Genomic DNA, 17,525 nt, shown 5'->3' on the forward strand with positions numbered 1-17,525 from the left:
TTAATTTATCTACTTACTGAAACTTTGGCAAAGTATATCAATTTGCCCTGAAAGAGGGGAGTACAGCAGTTGACTTTATTTTAGCATAAATAAGATTTTGTGTGAAAAAATACGGATATAACTCAATATGAAAAATGCAAGCTCATGTGTATATCATGACACCTTTGAGTGTTAGCTTCTTACCATGGCCGACCCTTCAGTTATACAATATCATAGGATACCTATATGCCTTGATTGTATAATTTTTTTTTTAAAACTGTATGTATTCATATTTTGTACATATACACTTTAAAAAAGAAGAATCTGATATTATTGGCTTTAATGGTTGAGGGGGAAAAGAAATCTAGAAGTTTTATTAAAAAAAAAAAAAAAACTATACAGGAAGAAACTGACGTACGATTATATAATTTTGTTGGGATTAAAATGAGATGTTCACATTCGTCTAGTATTTTGAACTGATAGACCATGGTGTGAAGCTGTCTACACGTATTGGCTTTTGTGGGGTGTAAAACCTGACAAATTCTGTCTGATGAGGCCTTAGGGGACACTTTACATTGTCCCTTTTTTGGTGGTTTTGTTGTAAATGCCTGTCACTCACAATTGCACATTCTCATCGACAATGGTTATCATTGGACGGGCCAGGGGTCACTTTACTGACAAAAGATTGGACAAGCCTTTCATTATGATGCTAAAAGCATGGCCTTATCTGAGATCTCCTTGAGCCTGGAATGTACAGATTGTACAACACAGAGATGAAATTGTTTTTGGACTCTGTATACTAGCTGTTTTGATATAGAATTACAGTAAAACACGGTTATAGCGAACACGCTTATAATGAATTGACGCTTACAGCGAAGTGAATTTCATTCCCCAAGTCTCTATTTCATGTTGTAAACTTGACGGATATAACGAATTACGCTTATAACGAAGTTAAATTGGCCGTCCCTGGGACTTCGTTATAAGCGTGTTTTACTGTACAGGGTCAGGGGTTCAGTATATCTATACATTTAAATATGTAGCTAATTTTCTTTTTCCTTTTTTTCCATTTTCTTGCCCTATATACATTGTACATGTTTAGACCATATGGCTACTCTTTTTAAATTATAGTCAAAATCTTTTGTCTATGATTACTTTGTTTCTAAAATGTCCCAAATCAAATGAATTAAAATATTCTTTGAAGGCTCTTTTGTGTGGTAAATCTACTTTGTCTGAAAGTATTCTTAATTTCTATGGATTTTAAGGTAAAAAAAAATGTATAAAAGATTAAAATGTTTGGTAGACTTTTACTGAATTTATCATTTTTAAAAATGATTTTTTGTCATTTCTTTCATATACATTTTATGTAGTACTAATTTACATCAAAAACGTACAGGTAGATCTGAAATAAAATTATTAAAAGCTTTTATTTTGATGTAATAAAATTTCCTGCAGTATTATGTAGGTGTATATTAACACCTAGTCTTATTCTCCAACTCTCAACTTTTTTTTCTTCCTTTATTGGCTTTAGTAATTATTATATTGTGTCCTTTTAAGGTAGATTATGCCAATTTGTTTCGTTTTTAGCTCACCTGAGCCAAAAGATTGATCAAACCATGCTTCCCTGGAAAAATTGTGGGACCACAAAAAGGGGGGATATTTAAATTGGAATAGAGAAAAATCTCCTCACAAATATTTAAACAACAAAAGGGGGTTGGTATTTACCATAAAAATATGTGGATAAAAACTGGCAGATATTTCAACTTTTTGTGCAAGATATACCATACTATTTTGTCAAAGTGAAATTGGTACTAGTTGTAATCTTATGGCTTTTGTTGCTCAGGTGAGTGATGTGGCCCCTAGGCCTTTTGTAAGATATTGAGCTTTTAGTGATCCCATAACAAGGTATTTAAGATGTAGCCAAAGAAAAATTATTGATTATGATGCCTTGTTTCCATGTCCATTTTGCAAATCTAAATTTCATTTAAGCTATGGGTAATTAATAGGCTATATATATTATTTAATTTATACATGTATAGATGTAAGGGTAAAACCAGTAAGTGATTTTAAAGCTTGATTGATTGATTGCTAATTGCAAAATTCCATAGGACCATAAAGGGTAAAACATTACTGAAATATTCTGATATGGAAATAATCATAATTTTCCAAAATTTCATGAAGTTTGTCTAGCATCATCAGTAACTAAGTCTGTAATGTTTAACTGACAGATTTTACCAACCATTGGACCATCTTGGCAAATCAATCATACCTGATTATGTTAGCTTTATCCTCTAATGTTAATGCTGCTAGATTTTAAAGTACCATGGGGGCCAAGTACCAATAAGAAATATTGTAATTTGCTCAATGTTTAAAATACAGAAATGCAAGATTTGTACAAGACCATGCACCAAGAATATTAAGGAAAAATTTACTCAAATGTTTAAGATACATTTTAATACAAGACTATGAGGGCAAAGTACAATATAAAAGATTTCTGTTGGCCCAAATTAAATACATCAATACAGGATTATACAAGTCCATGCTAGGGATGAGCTGCTGTGTACAGTTTGTTGTGCTCTTTGAGTCTTATGAAAAAGGAGGTTCAGTGTGTTAAAGGATTAAGAGATGCCAAAGTAACCATAGGTTTATCTGAGGTAGAAAACATCTAACACATGATATTTGTAAACTAAAAGAATATATACTAATGTATGCTTGTATTGGTGAACTGTTCAATAACAGAGAGATCATTGCATAAAGTCAATTTTTATTCATCAACCGTCCAGCAGCCGAGTGAATGAATCATTCAGACTGCAGCAGCTGCTGGTAGGTTGGAGACTTCAGTGTACATATTTTTACATGTTACAAGTAAAGAATGAAAACAGTCTCACAAACAACCTTGAAATGTTTTCGTAAACAGTCTGTATCAGCAAATTTACCTTTCCCTTGGTAAATTCTGTCCTTAAAACAGTAATATATTAAATGAAATTTCAAAAGAAATAAATTGGTTTTTTGTTTTTGTTTATCATCTATAACACATGCTTTGTTAGGGGGTGGTGCCTGGTGCACATGCATGTTTGATAACACGATGATTAGCGGTTTTCAATAACTTGCCTGTTTGGCTACATCCCATAATGATAGAGTGCAATCTTATTACGTCATGGTTGAGCCCCAGAGGAGCTATTGCTCAGCTCCTATATTGTGTTCATTTAGACAGGAGATGATAGGTTGATGAAGTGAAAATTTGATTTTATAGTTTATAGCTGGCTGTGCAGTGTGGCAGCTTCCTCCAAGGGGAATGTGCTGTATTACCAGTGATGGTGTAAAAGCTCCCTTCCCTTATTGATGTTTAATTAATGGCAAAAAAAGAATGAAAGGAGGAATTCTCACAGACTATTTATATGATGTGTAAAATATGAAATAAAGTAAAGAACTATTTTAAGGGGGCTGCATCATGGGAGACATCATTTATGAAAAACTATTTCATCATTTATTGTATTATAACACTTGTAGTTTTTTTTTTTGTACATTACAGTATTGGTTAGATCCTTTGAAGTCGGTGTATAAACAGCTGAAAGGTAAGACTGCATGATTAACATCTCTGAGTCATACGGAAATTTGCAGCTGTCGCCCACACTTTAGCTGTGTAGACTAGCTACTAGGAGGGACCTCGCTTGACCTTATGAGGACACAAATTAAACAGAATTGAAGATACATAGAATTCACGATGATGCCAAGACTTGGTTTTTTCTGTGGGTTTTTTGTGGGTTTTTTTTACGGAACAATACTGAGCAGATGCATCAAATAAATAGGATGTAGTGAATACTAAGTGGTTTCCATGGTGATTGGGCCATTCAATTCTCTTTGACGGCTAGGACAGGACAATGAGACAGACATACACAGACAAATCTGAAATACGAAGTTGGCTCAATCCACATTAAATCATTTGTTAGGAACAGAAAAAAAATACACAGTCAGTATTCTCTGAATTTAGCATATGGGATGCTAATTCACTTCTTAATAAGACAGGAGCAATCTATATAAAGACCAATTATGATGTCCTGTTCTGTAGTTCAATCGCCCTCTCTAATCAAGCCATCTTGATCTCTCGGGGGACTTTAATGATTACCCATCATCCTCATCTTTGTCCAACTGGAAATGAGCTATGTGTTATTGTTCCACAAAAGCTAATTACAACTACATACAACTTGTTTTGGAAGCAATAACGTACATATGGCTTCAGCTCACATAACTATCATTTGCAGCAAGTTGAATATTTTTTGGATTGTGTCAGTTAGCTGATATCTCACATAACAGACAATTTTTTTTCTGACGTACATTTCGGGAAAATGAAACTAAAGGTGACCATCGGTAAAATTAGAGGCGCATTTAAAATACATGTATGCTTCCTGTTTCATCTTTTGTTGACCAATACATTTTCATTCTTATAAGGTCAAACAAATATTGTGCAGGTTTCTATATTGGATATGTAGAGTTATGTTTTTATGTATTAAATGTAAATTTTTGGAGATTACTCTGAAGAAAAGTCAATCAAATCAAAAAATCAGAACAATTTACAAGAGAATTGCTTTTAGAAGTAGCTTAGAAATAGGAAATATTAAGTTATTGATTAAATACAAATCTATTTTGTTTTATATCTTCATTTATTCTAAACAACATCTTACTTCACTTTTGGAAATATGTCATGTATATTGTATTGTATAATTAATTGATTTGTTGTTTTAAAGTTAGAATTAAGAAGTTAATATATCATTAACTGAAGAACTCTTTGAAAATATTAAATATCATGAATTTGAAATATTAAACTATATTAAATTGTTCCTGAATTGTTTGTTATGTTACATTTGTCTCCAGGTATTGCATTATTGATTAAGTGTAGTATTTTTTGACAAAAACACCTAAGTATAGCTGTATTCTTTGTTTTTATTGCAGGAGTTAACCCATGCGTTTTGTGTTTTCGAGTGAAGTTTTATCCTTCTGACCCAATGAAGTTGCATGAAGAGATAACAAGGTAAGCGGCTGCAAAAGTTAATAACAGCAAAATAGTTATTATTGATTTTTTAATACTTTAATATGATACCTTGTTTTATTCAGTTTAATCCACCAAAATTTTTTAGATTTCATTATCATGCATACAAGTGATTATTTACTAGTTAATATACCCTTGTTAATATTGATGCACTTGTCACTAAATGAAAGATGTTTGTAACATGTACTTGTAATTAATATTTGCAGTTATATTTCAGGGTTGTCTCTAAAAATTGAAGTAGAAGGGAGAAATAAAAAAGTAGAAGGGGGTCTGGAGGTCTAGCTTATAGCTAGATTGTGTTTGAAATGCAATAATAGCCGGGTAATTACGTCACTTTAGGCGGGGGAATTCCCCACCTCCCGGGTCTTAGAGACAACCCTGTATTTGATAACTTCATTCACAACACAGACAGTTACATAGGTACATTTAGAGCTGCAGTTGTATATAAAGTATTCTGATCCAGTTGTTTTGTCAGTAGATTATTCTTAATAGGGACTGTATGGTCACAAAAAAAAAATAAATAAATTCTTCCACAGTTATTGATGAGATCAAAGAAATGTTGAGGATTTTATTCTCCAAAATTAGAATATCAACTAATTGCATAACACTGAGATTGCAATGAGATGAACTTTAATTTGGAATCAACAGTCATACTTGGGGTTTATACAGGGAACACTTGTCATAATTACCCAATAAGTATTAATTAAGGGCAAACAATCAGATGTAATATACATTATAGCCTAAAGTAGAATAGTAAAGAACTTCATTTTGTAGATGATGCAAAATAATTTCTTAAAATAACTGCCTGCATGTCTCATCTTCTAAGGCACATATCATTCTTCTTTCTGTGGATGAACAGGGTAATATTTTAGCCTCCATAGTATTGTATGACTTGCCTGTCCCATCATTCACTCAGCTCTGTGATGATTGTCCTGTGTTTTGCCAGGTACTATTTGTTCTTACAATTGAGGCGGGACCTCCATCATGGCCGACTGCTGTGCTCACAAGCTGATGCTCTTGTTTTGGCAGCCTATATCATTCAGTGTAAGTACACAAAACATGTTAATACTTCTTCCATTATCCATGTTTTAAGTTAATTATAGTTCATGGCATGCATATTTCTTGCAATTGTAATTTGAAGTCAGAAGTAGGAATTTATCAGTTGGAGTTAATGAACTCAAATTTTAAGGCAATTTTCCAAGCTCAATTTATAGCTCACCTGTTCAAAATAGTTGGAGTTCTTGTGATTAACTGTTCATTTATTATGTATACAAGTAAAGGTATATTTCTTATCGTTTTCATGTAATAATTATTGTTTGTTTGGAGTTGCCTCCCTCCTAATTGAAATACCCCTCCCACTCCCACCACCACCACCCCCGCTGATATAATTTTAATAGCAAATACAGTACAAAATATAGTAATAGAGAATTTATTTTTAATATGGAGATTTTTATTTTATTATAAATTTTTAATTAGTTAAACTTTAATAAGTTTGAAAAATAAAAAAAAATTCCATTCCTAAATTCCTCTTGGGTCTAGAGACCTCCATGCAGCAATTCTAAACAAACTTTAATTTAAGGATGGTCAAATCATGATTAGTTGGATTACACATATTTACCCTGAAAGTCTTTAATAATGTAAACTTGGCTCATCTCTTGTATGAGTATATGGATAAAACAAGTCTGTCTGCCTTTATCTGTTCAATAGCTGAAGTTGGAGATTATCACCCTGAGGACCATCCCCAAGGATATGTGTCCGAGTTCAAGATGCTCCCCAAACAGAATGCCAAAATGGAGGCAGAAATCATGGAGATTCACAAAAGCTTAACGTAAGTTTGATTTAGAAAATAGAGGAGAATGGTTGTTACTTTTAGAGGTCTCTGAACAAGATGTGAAGTACCTTAAGCCACCTTTTAAAAAATTGTATACCCTCTCCCTATTGTAAACAATCCAAGAAGTTTTTTTTATCACAATCTGAACATATTCAGGTTTTTTTGGCAATCAATTAAAATTGTTTGTAGATATGTCTTTTGAATTTTCACTCAACTTTAAATAAAAAACATCAGTTTTCCTACCTACCCAACTAAAGTTTCAACTGTGAGAGGGGAAACAAAGAGTTATTTAAGGATGACCTTAATTATGCCATTGCACAAAAAGATTGCAGAGGGGCTGGTATAGTAGCTTCATTCACATCACATTTGGAAAACATTTCCTGTTACCTAGGGATGTTTTGATTGGCGGAGCTCTTGTTATGATTCTTTGAATTTTATCTTTAGTGTTATTTAAGGATGATGTTGATTATCCCCTACCTTGTATAGTAGCTTCATTCACATCACATTTGGAAAACATTTCCTGTTACCAAGGGATGTTTTGATTGGCGTAGCTCTTGTTATGATTTCTTAAATTTTAACAACAGTGTTTATTCAATTCTTGATGCAGTATGTATTATGATTTTACAGTTGATTATGTTTTTTTTAAGGTGAAGCGTTACAGCTATAGGTTGATGTATGTTATTTTTCTTTATTTATAAAGAGGGCAGGTACCAGCGGAAGCAGAGGCTAATTTCTTGAAGAAAGCTGCCACTTTGGATACATACGGAGTAGACCCTCACCAAGTCAAGGTCGGCTAACACAATGCATAAAATCAAACATAGAAATTTTAATGTTAATCAATCATCACAATGATCACCCCCCCCCCCCCCAAAAAAATAAAAAAAAGAAAAGAAAAAGAGAATTATAGGATCTCACATGATTTGCGATGGTATATGATTTTTAACCAAAGAGTTGTGTGTATTCTACCCCCAAGCCTTGGCAAGGTGATAGAAAACGCACACAAGTTGGATAAAAATCCTATACCATTGCAAATCATGAGAGATTCTTTTTATCACATGTTTACCACAAGTTAAGCCTCAATCTTTTGTTTATTAAACCATAATCTTTCTGTAAACATTATAATTGTGAGCTGCACAACACATTCACTACAAGATGTCAACAACTTTATGCATGGAAAAAAGTTCCTTGAAGATTACCGTAATGTTTCGTGTATAATACGCACTCGTATTATTAGCACCCCCCAAAGTTGACCAAAAAATGGTGAAAAAAGGGCAGGTCCTTAGTATGTATAACACGCACCAAAAAAATGGCGAAATCAACGACCGCCATTTCCCCCAAAACTATCAATGTTTCTAGATAATTTGATTATCCATGCATAATTTCTATAATTTCTACAATTTTGTGATCGGAAAATAGTACAGACGATGAAAATCAACGGCCGCCATATTTCCAAATAACTGTCGATGTTTAATGATAATTTTATAACCCAAGCGCAATTACTGTAATTTCCTGATCGGAACGTGGCCCAAGCGATATTAAAGTCAAAGTTCTTACAATTTTACTTAAAAAGGACGGTATGATTTATATGGGCGGTATCAAATATCATTTGACACTTTGTTAAGAGTTTCTTATACAACAGTGGAGAAGTTGAAGATCATCATACGTAGAGAAGAAGAGCAACCCAACTTAGTGCTGAAAAGTAATAATGTTTGCAGATATAAACCAAAACAACATCAAAAGAAATGATTTAATTGATTAGTTATAGTCAAACACTTTCATTGTTCTTAAATAAACATTGTGAAGAAATGTATGTATGTCGTATAGCGTCATTATCAAGTCGTACAAATGATCAATGTATTTTTAGCAGTGTCTATGTAAAGCAATGACGTTTAACTGCATTACTGGACATGAAGTTATCAAGTTTAATAAAATCAGAATAATTGCTAGTCCTAATGCACTTGAAAACACCCTGTGAAGTCCGACACAAGACAGGTGCATGCTTCTGACACCGGAAATTGTTAAACAAACATTGACCACGCGCCGAGTCAACAGGTGGCTGCTTACGTAATGGCGAATACACTGGCGATATTTAAACATGTTAGATGCAAGAAATAGTGTTGAGCGAGGATAAATATTGCCATACATGGAAATAAAACTATAAATAAGGTATTTCTGATGCAGTAAATTTACTATACACTCACACAACTTGCATAATACGCTATACTGTGGAATCATTAGATTTCGTGGTGGCTCAATTTTCGTGGAATTCGTGGGTACCTTTCATCCACGAATTAACATCCTCCACGAATTAATAGATTAGGGTAATAAAGTCATATTTCCTCTGTAGGTTTAAGAGAATGCACTAAATTACATCCCCACAAACCTGTAAAACTTTAGCAATCCACGAAAATTGGCCCCCGCGAAAATTAATGATTCCACAGTATATCGACAGTCACTACTCCTGTGGTATCAAGAATCACGGTTTGAAAAAATGGGGTAAAATTTTAGTCCTATGTACAACATGCACCCCCACTTTTGACCAAATTTTGGCTGAAAAAAAGTGCGTGTTATACACGCGACATTACGGTAACAAACAAAAATTTCATTTTCTGGTATATTTTTATCAATTTATAAAAAAAAAACCCTGAAACAGCATGAAATGCTGCACATTTATAACTCTACACTTTTTCACTGAATTATTTTGTTACTTTTTTATTCTACGTCAATAATCTGCCTAAAGCTACATAATGTTTAATTATGAGGTCACGTGGCGTAAGAACACACAGTGGAATATAAAAAATTTATCCCATGAGTGATATCCACTGTATATTGAGATAAACATGTAATAAAAATTAATAAAACATTATAAACATGATAAACACATACAAAATTCAATTTTTCAAATATCCTACTGTAATTATTCAAGTCTTTGATTTAGCAGAGTCTTTCCTAGAATTCTTAAAATTAAGGAAAAGCAAATGAAGAAATTACAAATTGATTGTTTTTGTACAGTACGAAATTCAAAATAGCACAATGCTGGTTATTTTCATTTTCAAGTTAGTACATGTTGTATCATTGACTTGGTAAGAGAGGAAATCATTATAAAAGAGAAGGGCCAAAAAAGTGGTGTATTTATTGGCTGCTAACTATTACTTGTTAATTGAATAAATGCCCTTATTAAAAAAATAAATGCACTTATGTCTATGAGCAATGATCGAGATATTCAGTTGTTGTTCAAAAAAGACTGATATAAAGTTGCGTTTTAGAAGATTCCAGTAAATATGGTAAACAAACCTTTATTGACAGCCACATTAACACCAACCTACATATTATATCACCTTTCTGTCAGAAATCTCATTTTCTGAAGGGCACTGGTTTTTTTTTTTTTTAAGTTCTTTTACAGAATATTTCATGTCATTTATCTCGGCTCTGATTGCAAGTATTTTTGCCACGAAAGTAATGGTGAAAAGCATGCAGTGAGCATAACAATATAGAGTTACGGATATAAAGGTCTTATTATGAGAAAATTTCCACTTTAGATCTAGAGAGACCTGGCTGTTATTAAGTCTCCATTAAACTAAGCACAAAACTGTGAATATGTTTCGAACAACAAATTTAGTGTTCTCACAATGGCATCAAATCTACATGTAGCTTCATCTTGCATTGCTAAGAGAAAAAGTAATAAAAATGCTGATAAAATCTGATGAAGTTTTAACAGGAATGAAAGTATGGATAAGAGAGAAAAAATTCATTCAACTATTTTGTTGTTTGTTGATGTTGTTTAAACGGAATATATACACTGACTTACCCAGGACATTGTCAACATTCTTTCCAGTGCTTAATTGGAAAACAAACTAATTTTTTTTTAAAATTGGGATTTTGTTTGCTTCAGGACCAGAAGGGTGTTTCATTATACCTCGGAGTTACTCATCAAGGAATTATGACTTTCCATGGAAGTCGCCGTACTCAGCTGTACATGTGGTAAAAATTCGCCGTAAAAGTTGGTCAACAGAAAAAACATTTGGTGATTATCAAAAATGATATTTACTTGATCTTTTAGTGTGGAGTTTCAGTGAGGACTTTTTAATTTTACAGGAGCCAGGTCAAGAAGATGCCTACATATGAAGGGAAGACTTTTATTCTTCATGTCAATATGGCAGAGGTTAGTTTAACCCTTATTTGAAATGTTCCATAATCTACATTTTTTTTCTTTCATTTAGTCTTATAATCCATTGCAAAGAAAAGAATTAACCAGAATAACATTGAATTTGTATACAGTTGAACTTCGATATCTGGAACACTGATATCTCGAATACAATGGATATGTCGAAATGATTTGTAAGTCCCAACCCCTTACTTTTTAAGTATTTTACCCTCGATATCTCAAATACTCGGATATCTCGAAGTTTTTAAACAGTCCCATCTAGTTCGAGATAACGAAGTTTGACTGTATTTATATATAGATATAAATCAAATTAAGGAATTCAGATATAATGAAATCTAGCTTAGTCATAAGAGCATTGTTGCATTGTTATATAAGGATATAAAAAATCATATCATTATATTCTTCATGTATTAAAATTTGTTCTTGTTTTTAATTTTATGAAATTTGAACTACCTTAATTATCCTTTAGAATAATTAACTTTAAACCCTGAAGAATGGATAGAAAAATAATAGATAGAAAAATAATGAAACCATCTGACAATTACTGTAAATTTTACTATTTGTATATTTTGTAGCAAATACTATCTGTAATTCATATTTCATGTTTATTGTAGGATAACGATCAAGCAAATAATAGAAAGGTAATCTCACAAAATTAAACCAATTTAATCATGACATGTTGTCATGATTAAATTGGTTTAATTTGGTTCTATCCAAAAACCCATTTTGTTTTAGGAAATATGTCGCTTTTACCATTGTTATGTTGTTGACATATTCTTCCTCTTGTATTTTAGCGTAACTTCTCATATATTTGTACCGGACCCATAGAAGTAATAACTTTGATTGCTATTTTAATTAAATTATTATAAACAGAAAATTAAGAATTACATGTAAATCCATATAATTTAATTCCTTCCATTGTGCATGACTGTGGTGATATTGAATGATGTAAAGATTTCTTACATGTAGGCTCTGGTTTTTAGCTGCCTGTAATCATTTGGATTCATGTATTCTTTATTTTTATGGGATTTTTGGTTTGGGCATTTTATGAATATTAAATCAAAAATGTCATGGCATGATGAACATAGACCTATCCGTCAGCTAAGAGAAAAATTATAAAAATGAAAATGGGAAGTGTTAAACCATTCATATTTTAATTAGAATATAAGTACTGCAGAATGTTTATACATATAATTTTTAGTTGGGATAAAGTTTATATATTTGGTCATTCCTTTGTAATTTGAAAAAAAAAAAAAGAAATGTTTACCACTGGCAACTGTTTTGATTAAATTTAACCCAAACTGATATATTCTGGGGGGGTTTTAAATTTATATAAAAATAACAATTTTTAAAGCTCTTACTGATTAGGTTCAATATTTGTCCTGTTCTTCTTTATATGGATTGATTGATACTATTGATTATGTTTTATTGGAGCCATGTGTATTTATGATAAACAGTAATAATAACATTCACGTATATTAATATTTATTCATACAGTATTTACCATCAGTATTTACAAGATGCTTAATATATATCATGCAGTTTTAAGCAAATTCTTTAACTTTTGTTTCATGAGTGATTTATTATAAGATGTTATGAAGAGACAAAAGTATCTGCCTTTATTAGTATACAGATTATTATGTATTAAGGAAAAGTTTCAGTGATCATTTTCTGATGGTTAAAAGTTTTGATGTAAGAAAATACTTGCAAATGGCTGTTTTTTTAAATGAATGTACATGTAACAGCTAGATAATAAACAGAGTACATTCTAATATTTCTAGTACCAGAAAGATTTACTGATTCCCAAAACCCCCAATATTTATATGAAAATATACAGGTATACAAGTTTTCTACATGTGTCATTTTTTGATATACAGAAGCAGAAGCCGATCGGCTACAAATGTGACACACTGGCTGCCTGTAAATATCTGTGGAAATGTGCTGTCGAGCAACAGCTGTTCTTCACGTAAGTTCTATCAGCTGACAATGTCAAAACCTTGTTAAATTGCAAAACATGTATAATATGTGTAGATATACATGCTTTTTTTGAAAACAAGTAAATTCTACTGACATTTTTGTATTTTTCTATTAACTTTACTATCTTATGACATTTTCTTGGATATTGATGACAGTGTTAAACATGTACATTTATTTGGTACCTTTTTGTTCATTTTCATGTGTTTATAATTGCATAAGAGCTGACAGAAATAATTGTATTGAATTTCACCCATTTAAGACTTTAATTGTGAAAATACCACAAAAAGTATTTTTACCAAAAAATTAATTTGATAAACTAAACTTCATTTCATGTTATTGAGTAGCAAATTTTTATTAAGTTTAAAAAGATTGAGATCCGCTACAGGATTTTTTAAAACTTCTCAACTACATAACTTTAGATATTCTTAATTGTAGTCCTATACATTGATGACAATTATACAAGGAGTTTTTTTGTTTACAGATTACAAGACTCTGCTCATCCCCCTAAGCTTAGATCAGGCCACAGTCTCTTCTCCAGGGGCTCCAAATTTCGATTCAGGTTTGTTTCTTTATAGTCTTTGTCCATTATATGATTGGAGATTAAATAAAAGCCAGTTATTTTTATTAAGAGCAATTTTTTCTCATGTCATGAATTTATAAATGTTTGATGCGAGTATGAGAAGATTTTGTTTGTAATTTTCAGTGGAAGATGTCAGCATGAGGCTGTTGCTGCGAGTGAGGATATCAAGCGGAACGAACCAAACTTTAACAGGTTAGTCTAGTTCTCCAAGAGCTTGGTTCGTTAACAATGAAGATTTGCCTTAAAATATCATGTTGAGAAAAACAATGCTTTTGCAATTAAATAGACATTAATATTAATGTTGATAGTGAAAGTTAATTACATTTTATGGATTGCCTTTATAGTTGACAGAAAATCATTAAACAATCATGTATTCTAAATGAAACTAGAATGCTCTCTGTGTTTGTATCAATGCAAATTAATAAGAATAAGAATTTTTTTTATGGGTTAAAAATGTTTTTGCCTTCCTTAATAGGTTTTATAGTTCTTATTTACCCACCCACACCACACCCCCCCCCCCAAAAAAAAAGAGCAAAAAAAACCAAAACAAGTCTGTATAAATCATGATCACAAGTGTATGTTCGGGCCACAATGGAGGGTCAAATTTTTACATAAAACTGTGACTTGTGTGAAAGCACACCTAGTGCAGATTAAAGGTTGTTACAAATCATGATTCTGAGGTGAAGGATGGGGCCACAAAGGGTATTTTTAAATAGAAAATAGAGATAAATCTTCGCACAAATACTGAAACAACTAAAGGGGCTTATAATTTAAGGTAGACATATGTAGATAAAAGTTGATGGACTTTTTTCTTTACTTTTTGAGCAAGATTTACCAGACTAAATTATCAAAATCTTGTGAATTTGATTCTGTAATGCTGATTTGATCAGAGTTATAGCTATTGTTGCTCAGGTGAGCAATGAGGCCCCTGGGTCTCTTGCAGTTCCACTTCTACTTAATACCCATAATTTTTAGGCCCTGGTGAATTATTAGGGCTTTTTGACTTTCGGTCTAAAAGACCTATTGTTTTCGTTCTGTTTTATTATTATTATTCTTCTCAACAAAGTTTCGTCAGCGATTTTTTGAAAACGGGACCGAAAAACAAAAATTTAATGTAAGATTCTTTTAGCAATTGTTTAGTTCTCCCGTATGTCCCTTTTTGGACTTCCGGTCTGTATACTTCTGGTTTACACATGCAAGAAACAAAATATTAAAAGGACCTTTGTATCTATTTTATTTTTTAATTATAAACTATGAAATTTTGGATTTAGATACTTCATAGTTTGATATACAAAATTGTAAGCGACAACTTTTTTCTATCTCTTGCTGTTTTCGAGATATTAGACTTCAAACTATGAAAAAAGGGGGGATGAAAAAAGTAAAAATTGAAATAACCACCAAATTTGTTAAATGAGGAATGGAAAATGTTAAAACTGTCATAATTATCATATATTTAAAGTTTCGTTTGAAACCATTGAGAACTTCCTGTTTTATAAGTTGATTAAAAATCGTCTATGGGTGTTTTAATGTTAAACTGAATTCACGCGTGCCACGTTTTCTCAAACAGTTTTCAAGTAAATATTTTCATATTTAATTTTTATAATGAAGGACCAAATACGGAGACCGGAAAAGGTTTTGGGATTAAAATTTTGAAAAATAAGGGATCTAGAGGGGTCAAAGTTGAAAACAGCCCTTTAGCTGTATCTTTTGTATTTTTCATCCGATTTTCAAAATCTTTTCGGTTAATAGTTCAGAATAAAGAGTAGAATTTAAAAATTATGGTCCGAGGGGCCACTTTTTGACTCCTTATAGGGGTTTGAAGGGCCTAAAGATCATAACTTGTTTAAATTTCAAAATTAATTTTTTTTGGAAGAGTTATCTCGCTTTGCTCTAAGAATGTAGAGCACAAATACTGTAGACTTACCAAGTTTTGCGTCCAAGGAATGAATACTTACTTTGAAATGATTTCTTGAAATGAATTCTTATTTAAGCAACTGGTTATACCACGGTGTTCAGAAAATTTGGAAATAGATTAGACAAAATTTTTTAGACATTTAAAAAAAAAAAAAGGAAACTAGGGCTGTCGAAAAGCCCTTACTTTTTGTTGAAGACAAAAAAAGTTCTAGTTATATTTGTCTTCTATCAACATGATATTTTACTTCTAGTATAATGTATTTTATGTCCTTGTCATTTTAACTTACATAACATAATTATTATATTATTTCATAATTTTATATACCTTACTACACTGTGATGCATTGTAGAGTGAAATGTTGATTTACATCTGTTTTGCATGCTCATTTGAACTGCTAGTATCTAAAATCTATTTATTGTTCTTGATCTGCAAGTTGTTTGTAATAGTGTGATGTTGTTAATTGAAGGATAGGTATTTTAAATGACATTTAAAGGTAAGAAGGATTCGACAATTTGATTTTTTTCAAATTGTATCTTAATTAGTACCTGCCATTACTTAAGGCAAAGAATCAACCCAGATTCTTAGCACTCCCCATACCCAAATCATAGCTACCAATTAAAAAAATATTTACAAAGGATTATATACTTCAAAATTTCCAGGTCCTCTTCTTTGCCAAATTATGGTCGAAAACCTGACAGCAAAACCTCTCCCAACAAACACAAGTCTCTGGTATTGGATATTCCAATCAAGGAAGGTAGGTGGCTAAAGCTAGATTAGTAGTTAGACATAATAATTCCCATCTGTGTATGTTTAAAAACCTTTTCAGCGTCTTTGTTATCTTCCCTATTACCTTGGCCCCAAGGATATTTGTGAAATTTATTTGAATTTTTTATTTTTATTGCATGTGTCATGCATGAAGCCTCTGCTCAAAATTTCCTCACCTCCTCTATTGGTATGTTAATATAAATGATTTGTAATCTCTGACTGTTCAAGTCACCGCTTGTCGCTTGGTTATCATCCAGAACATGTTCTTTATTTTAGCTAGAATGGATTTCTGTATCCTGTTTATTTATTTAAAGTACACTCAGGTTGCCTTAGAATGATTGTATTGAATGAAACTTTTGTTTTTTAATTCTTGTATGATCTTATTTTGTGATGATAAAGAAAAGGACAACAAAAAGTCTAAATGCTAAACATATTAAACTTGAAAGTATGAATAAAGTTGAAACATTTCCAAGAATATCATTTTAAAATTGTGGAGGGACTTTGTACACTACAACAAATATTTTAACATACGCAGTGCAATGGCAGAATACAATCATTCAAGGGGTCATGCTATTATTCTTTTCCAAAAGCTTATTTTTGCATTTCTTATGTTATTGTTTCTTTTTGCATATATAGCAAGCAAACCCATATTGAGTAAGTAAACCACCTTTTGTGTGTTCGTTGACAATGTTATGCATGTTATTTGTAGATAAAAGAAAATACAGGGTAAACAAGGGGGTATACAAGGGTAAGTGTTCAGTCCAACATTGTTCAACAACAAAGTGAATAATATGTGGCCAGGGTTTAAATTGGTCTGATAGCATTTTTTCTTTCAAATTGGTTTGTTTTTCTCCTGAAAATATTAAATTGGATTGATTGTTTTCTCAACTAATAAGACAAAAGCATGACTCTAGTAATTTTACTTTTAGTTAACAGTTAACACTGAATAATATTGAAAACTATATGCATAATTCTTCTTGAGTCAGGAGATATTACACAGGTAGTTTTTAAACTGGTTGACTGTGCAATTTAAACAAAGGACTACCCTACATTGATTTTGAATAAAAATCTGCTTGTTATTTTTACAAATATGTGCCACATTTATTTTGGAAACTTGCAAAATCAGGCAAATTGGATGGGCAGTATTTATACTGAATAAAAGAAATATTAAAGACATATTGAAAACTTGACTGTCTACAAATAGCATGTTTATGTGTGGTCTGCTGCATTCACACTTTTTTCATGGTGAATTTGCACATGCACAGTTGC

The 17,525-nt window shown here is 31.8% G+C and overlaps 1 protein-coding gene across 6 annotated transcripts in view; it reads left to right on the top strand.

The window, feature by feature from the left end:
- Positions 1–17,525, top strand: part of LOC105322131 (FERM domain-containing protein 5) — a 32,409-nt gene that overhangs the window by 10,264 nt on the left and 4,620 nt on the right. For 3 of the 6 annotated variants that reach the window (XM_034469456.2, XM_034469461.2, XM_066088173.1), the window contains exons 3-16: positions 3,509–3,551; positions 4,927–5,005; positions 5,970–6,067; positions 6,731–6,851; positions 7,555–7,642; positions 10,747–10,835; positions 10,950–11,016; positions 11,634–11,660; positions 11,814–11,849; positions 12,897–12,985; positions 13,478–13,555; positions 13,700–13,768; positions 16,151–16,245; positions 16,966–17,004. In XM_034469456.2, the coding sequence (XP_034325347.2) occupies positions 3,509–3,551; positions 4,927–5,005; positions 5,970–6,067; positions 6,731–6,851; positions 7,555–7,642; positions 10,747–10,835; positions 10,950–11,016; positions 11,634–11,660; positions 11,814–11,849; positions 12,897–12,985; positions 13,478–13,555; positions 13,700–13,768; positions 16,151–16,245; positions 16,966–17,004 (1,018 nt within the window). Of the gene's footprint in view, positions 1–3,508; positions 3,552–4,926; positions 5,006–5,969; positions 6,068–6,730; positions 6,852–7,554; positions 7,643–10,746; positions 10,836–10,949; positions 11,017–11,633; positions 11,661–11,813; positions 11,850–12,896; positions 12,986–13,477; positions 13,556–13,699; positions 13,769–16,150; positions 16,246–16,892; positions 16,911–16,965; positions 17,005–17,525 lie in introns of all 6 variants that reach the window. The other 3 variants (XM_034469458.2, XM_034469462.2, XM_034469459.2) reach the window with 3 other exon arrangements.

This window comes from Magallana gigas, chromosome 6, assembly GCF_963853765.1.
Source record: "Magallana gigas chromosome 6, xbMagGiga1.1, whole genome shotgun sequence".
Classification (NCBI taxonomy): Eukaryota; Metazoa; Mollusca; class Bivalvia; order Ostreida; family Ostreidae; genus Magallana; species Magallana gigas.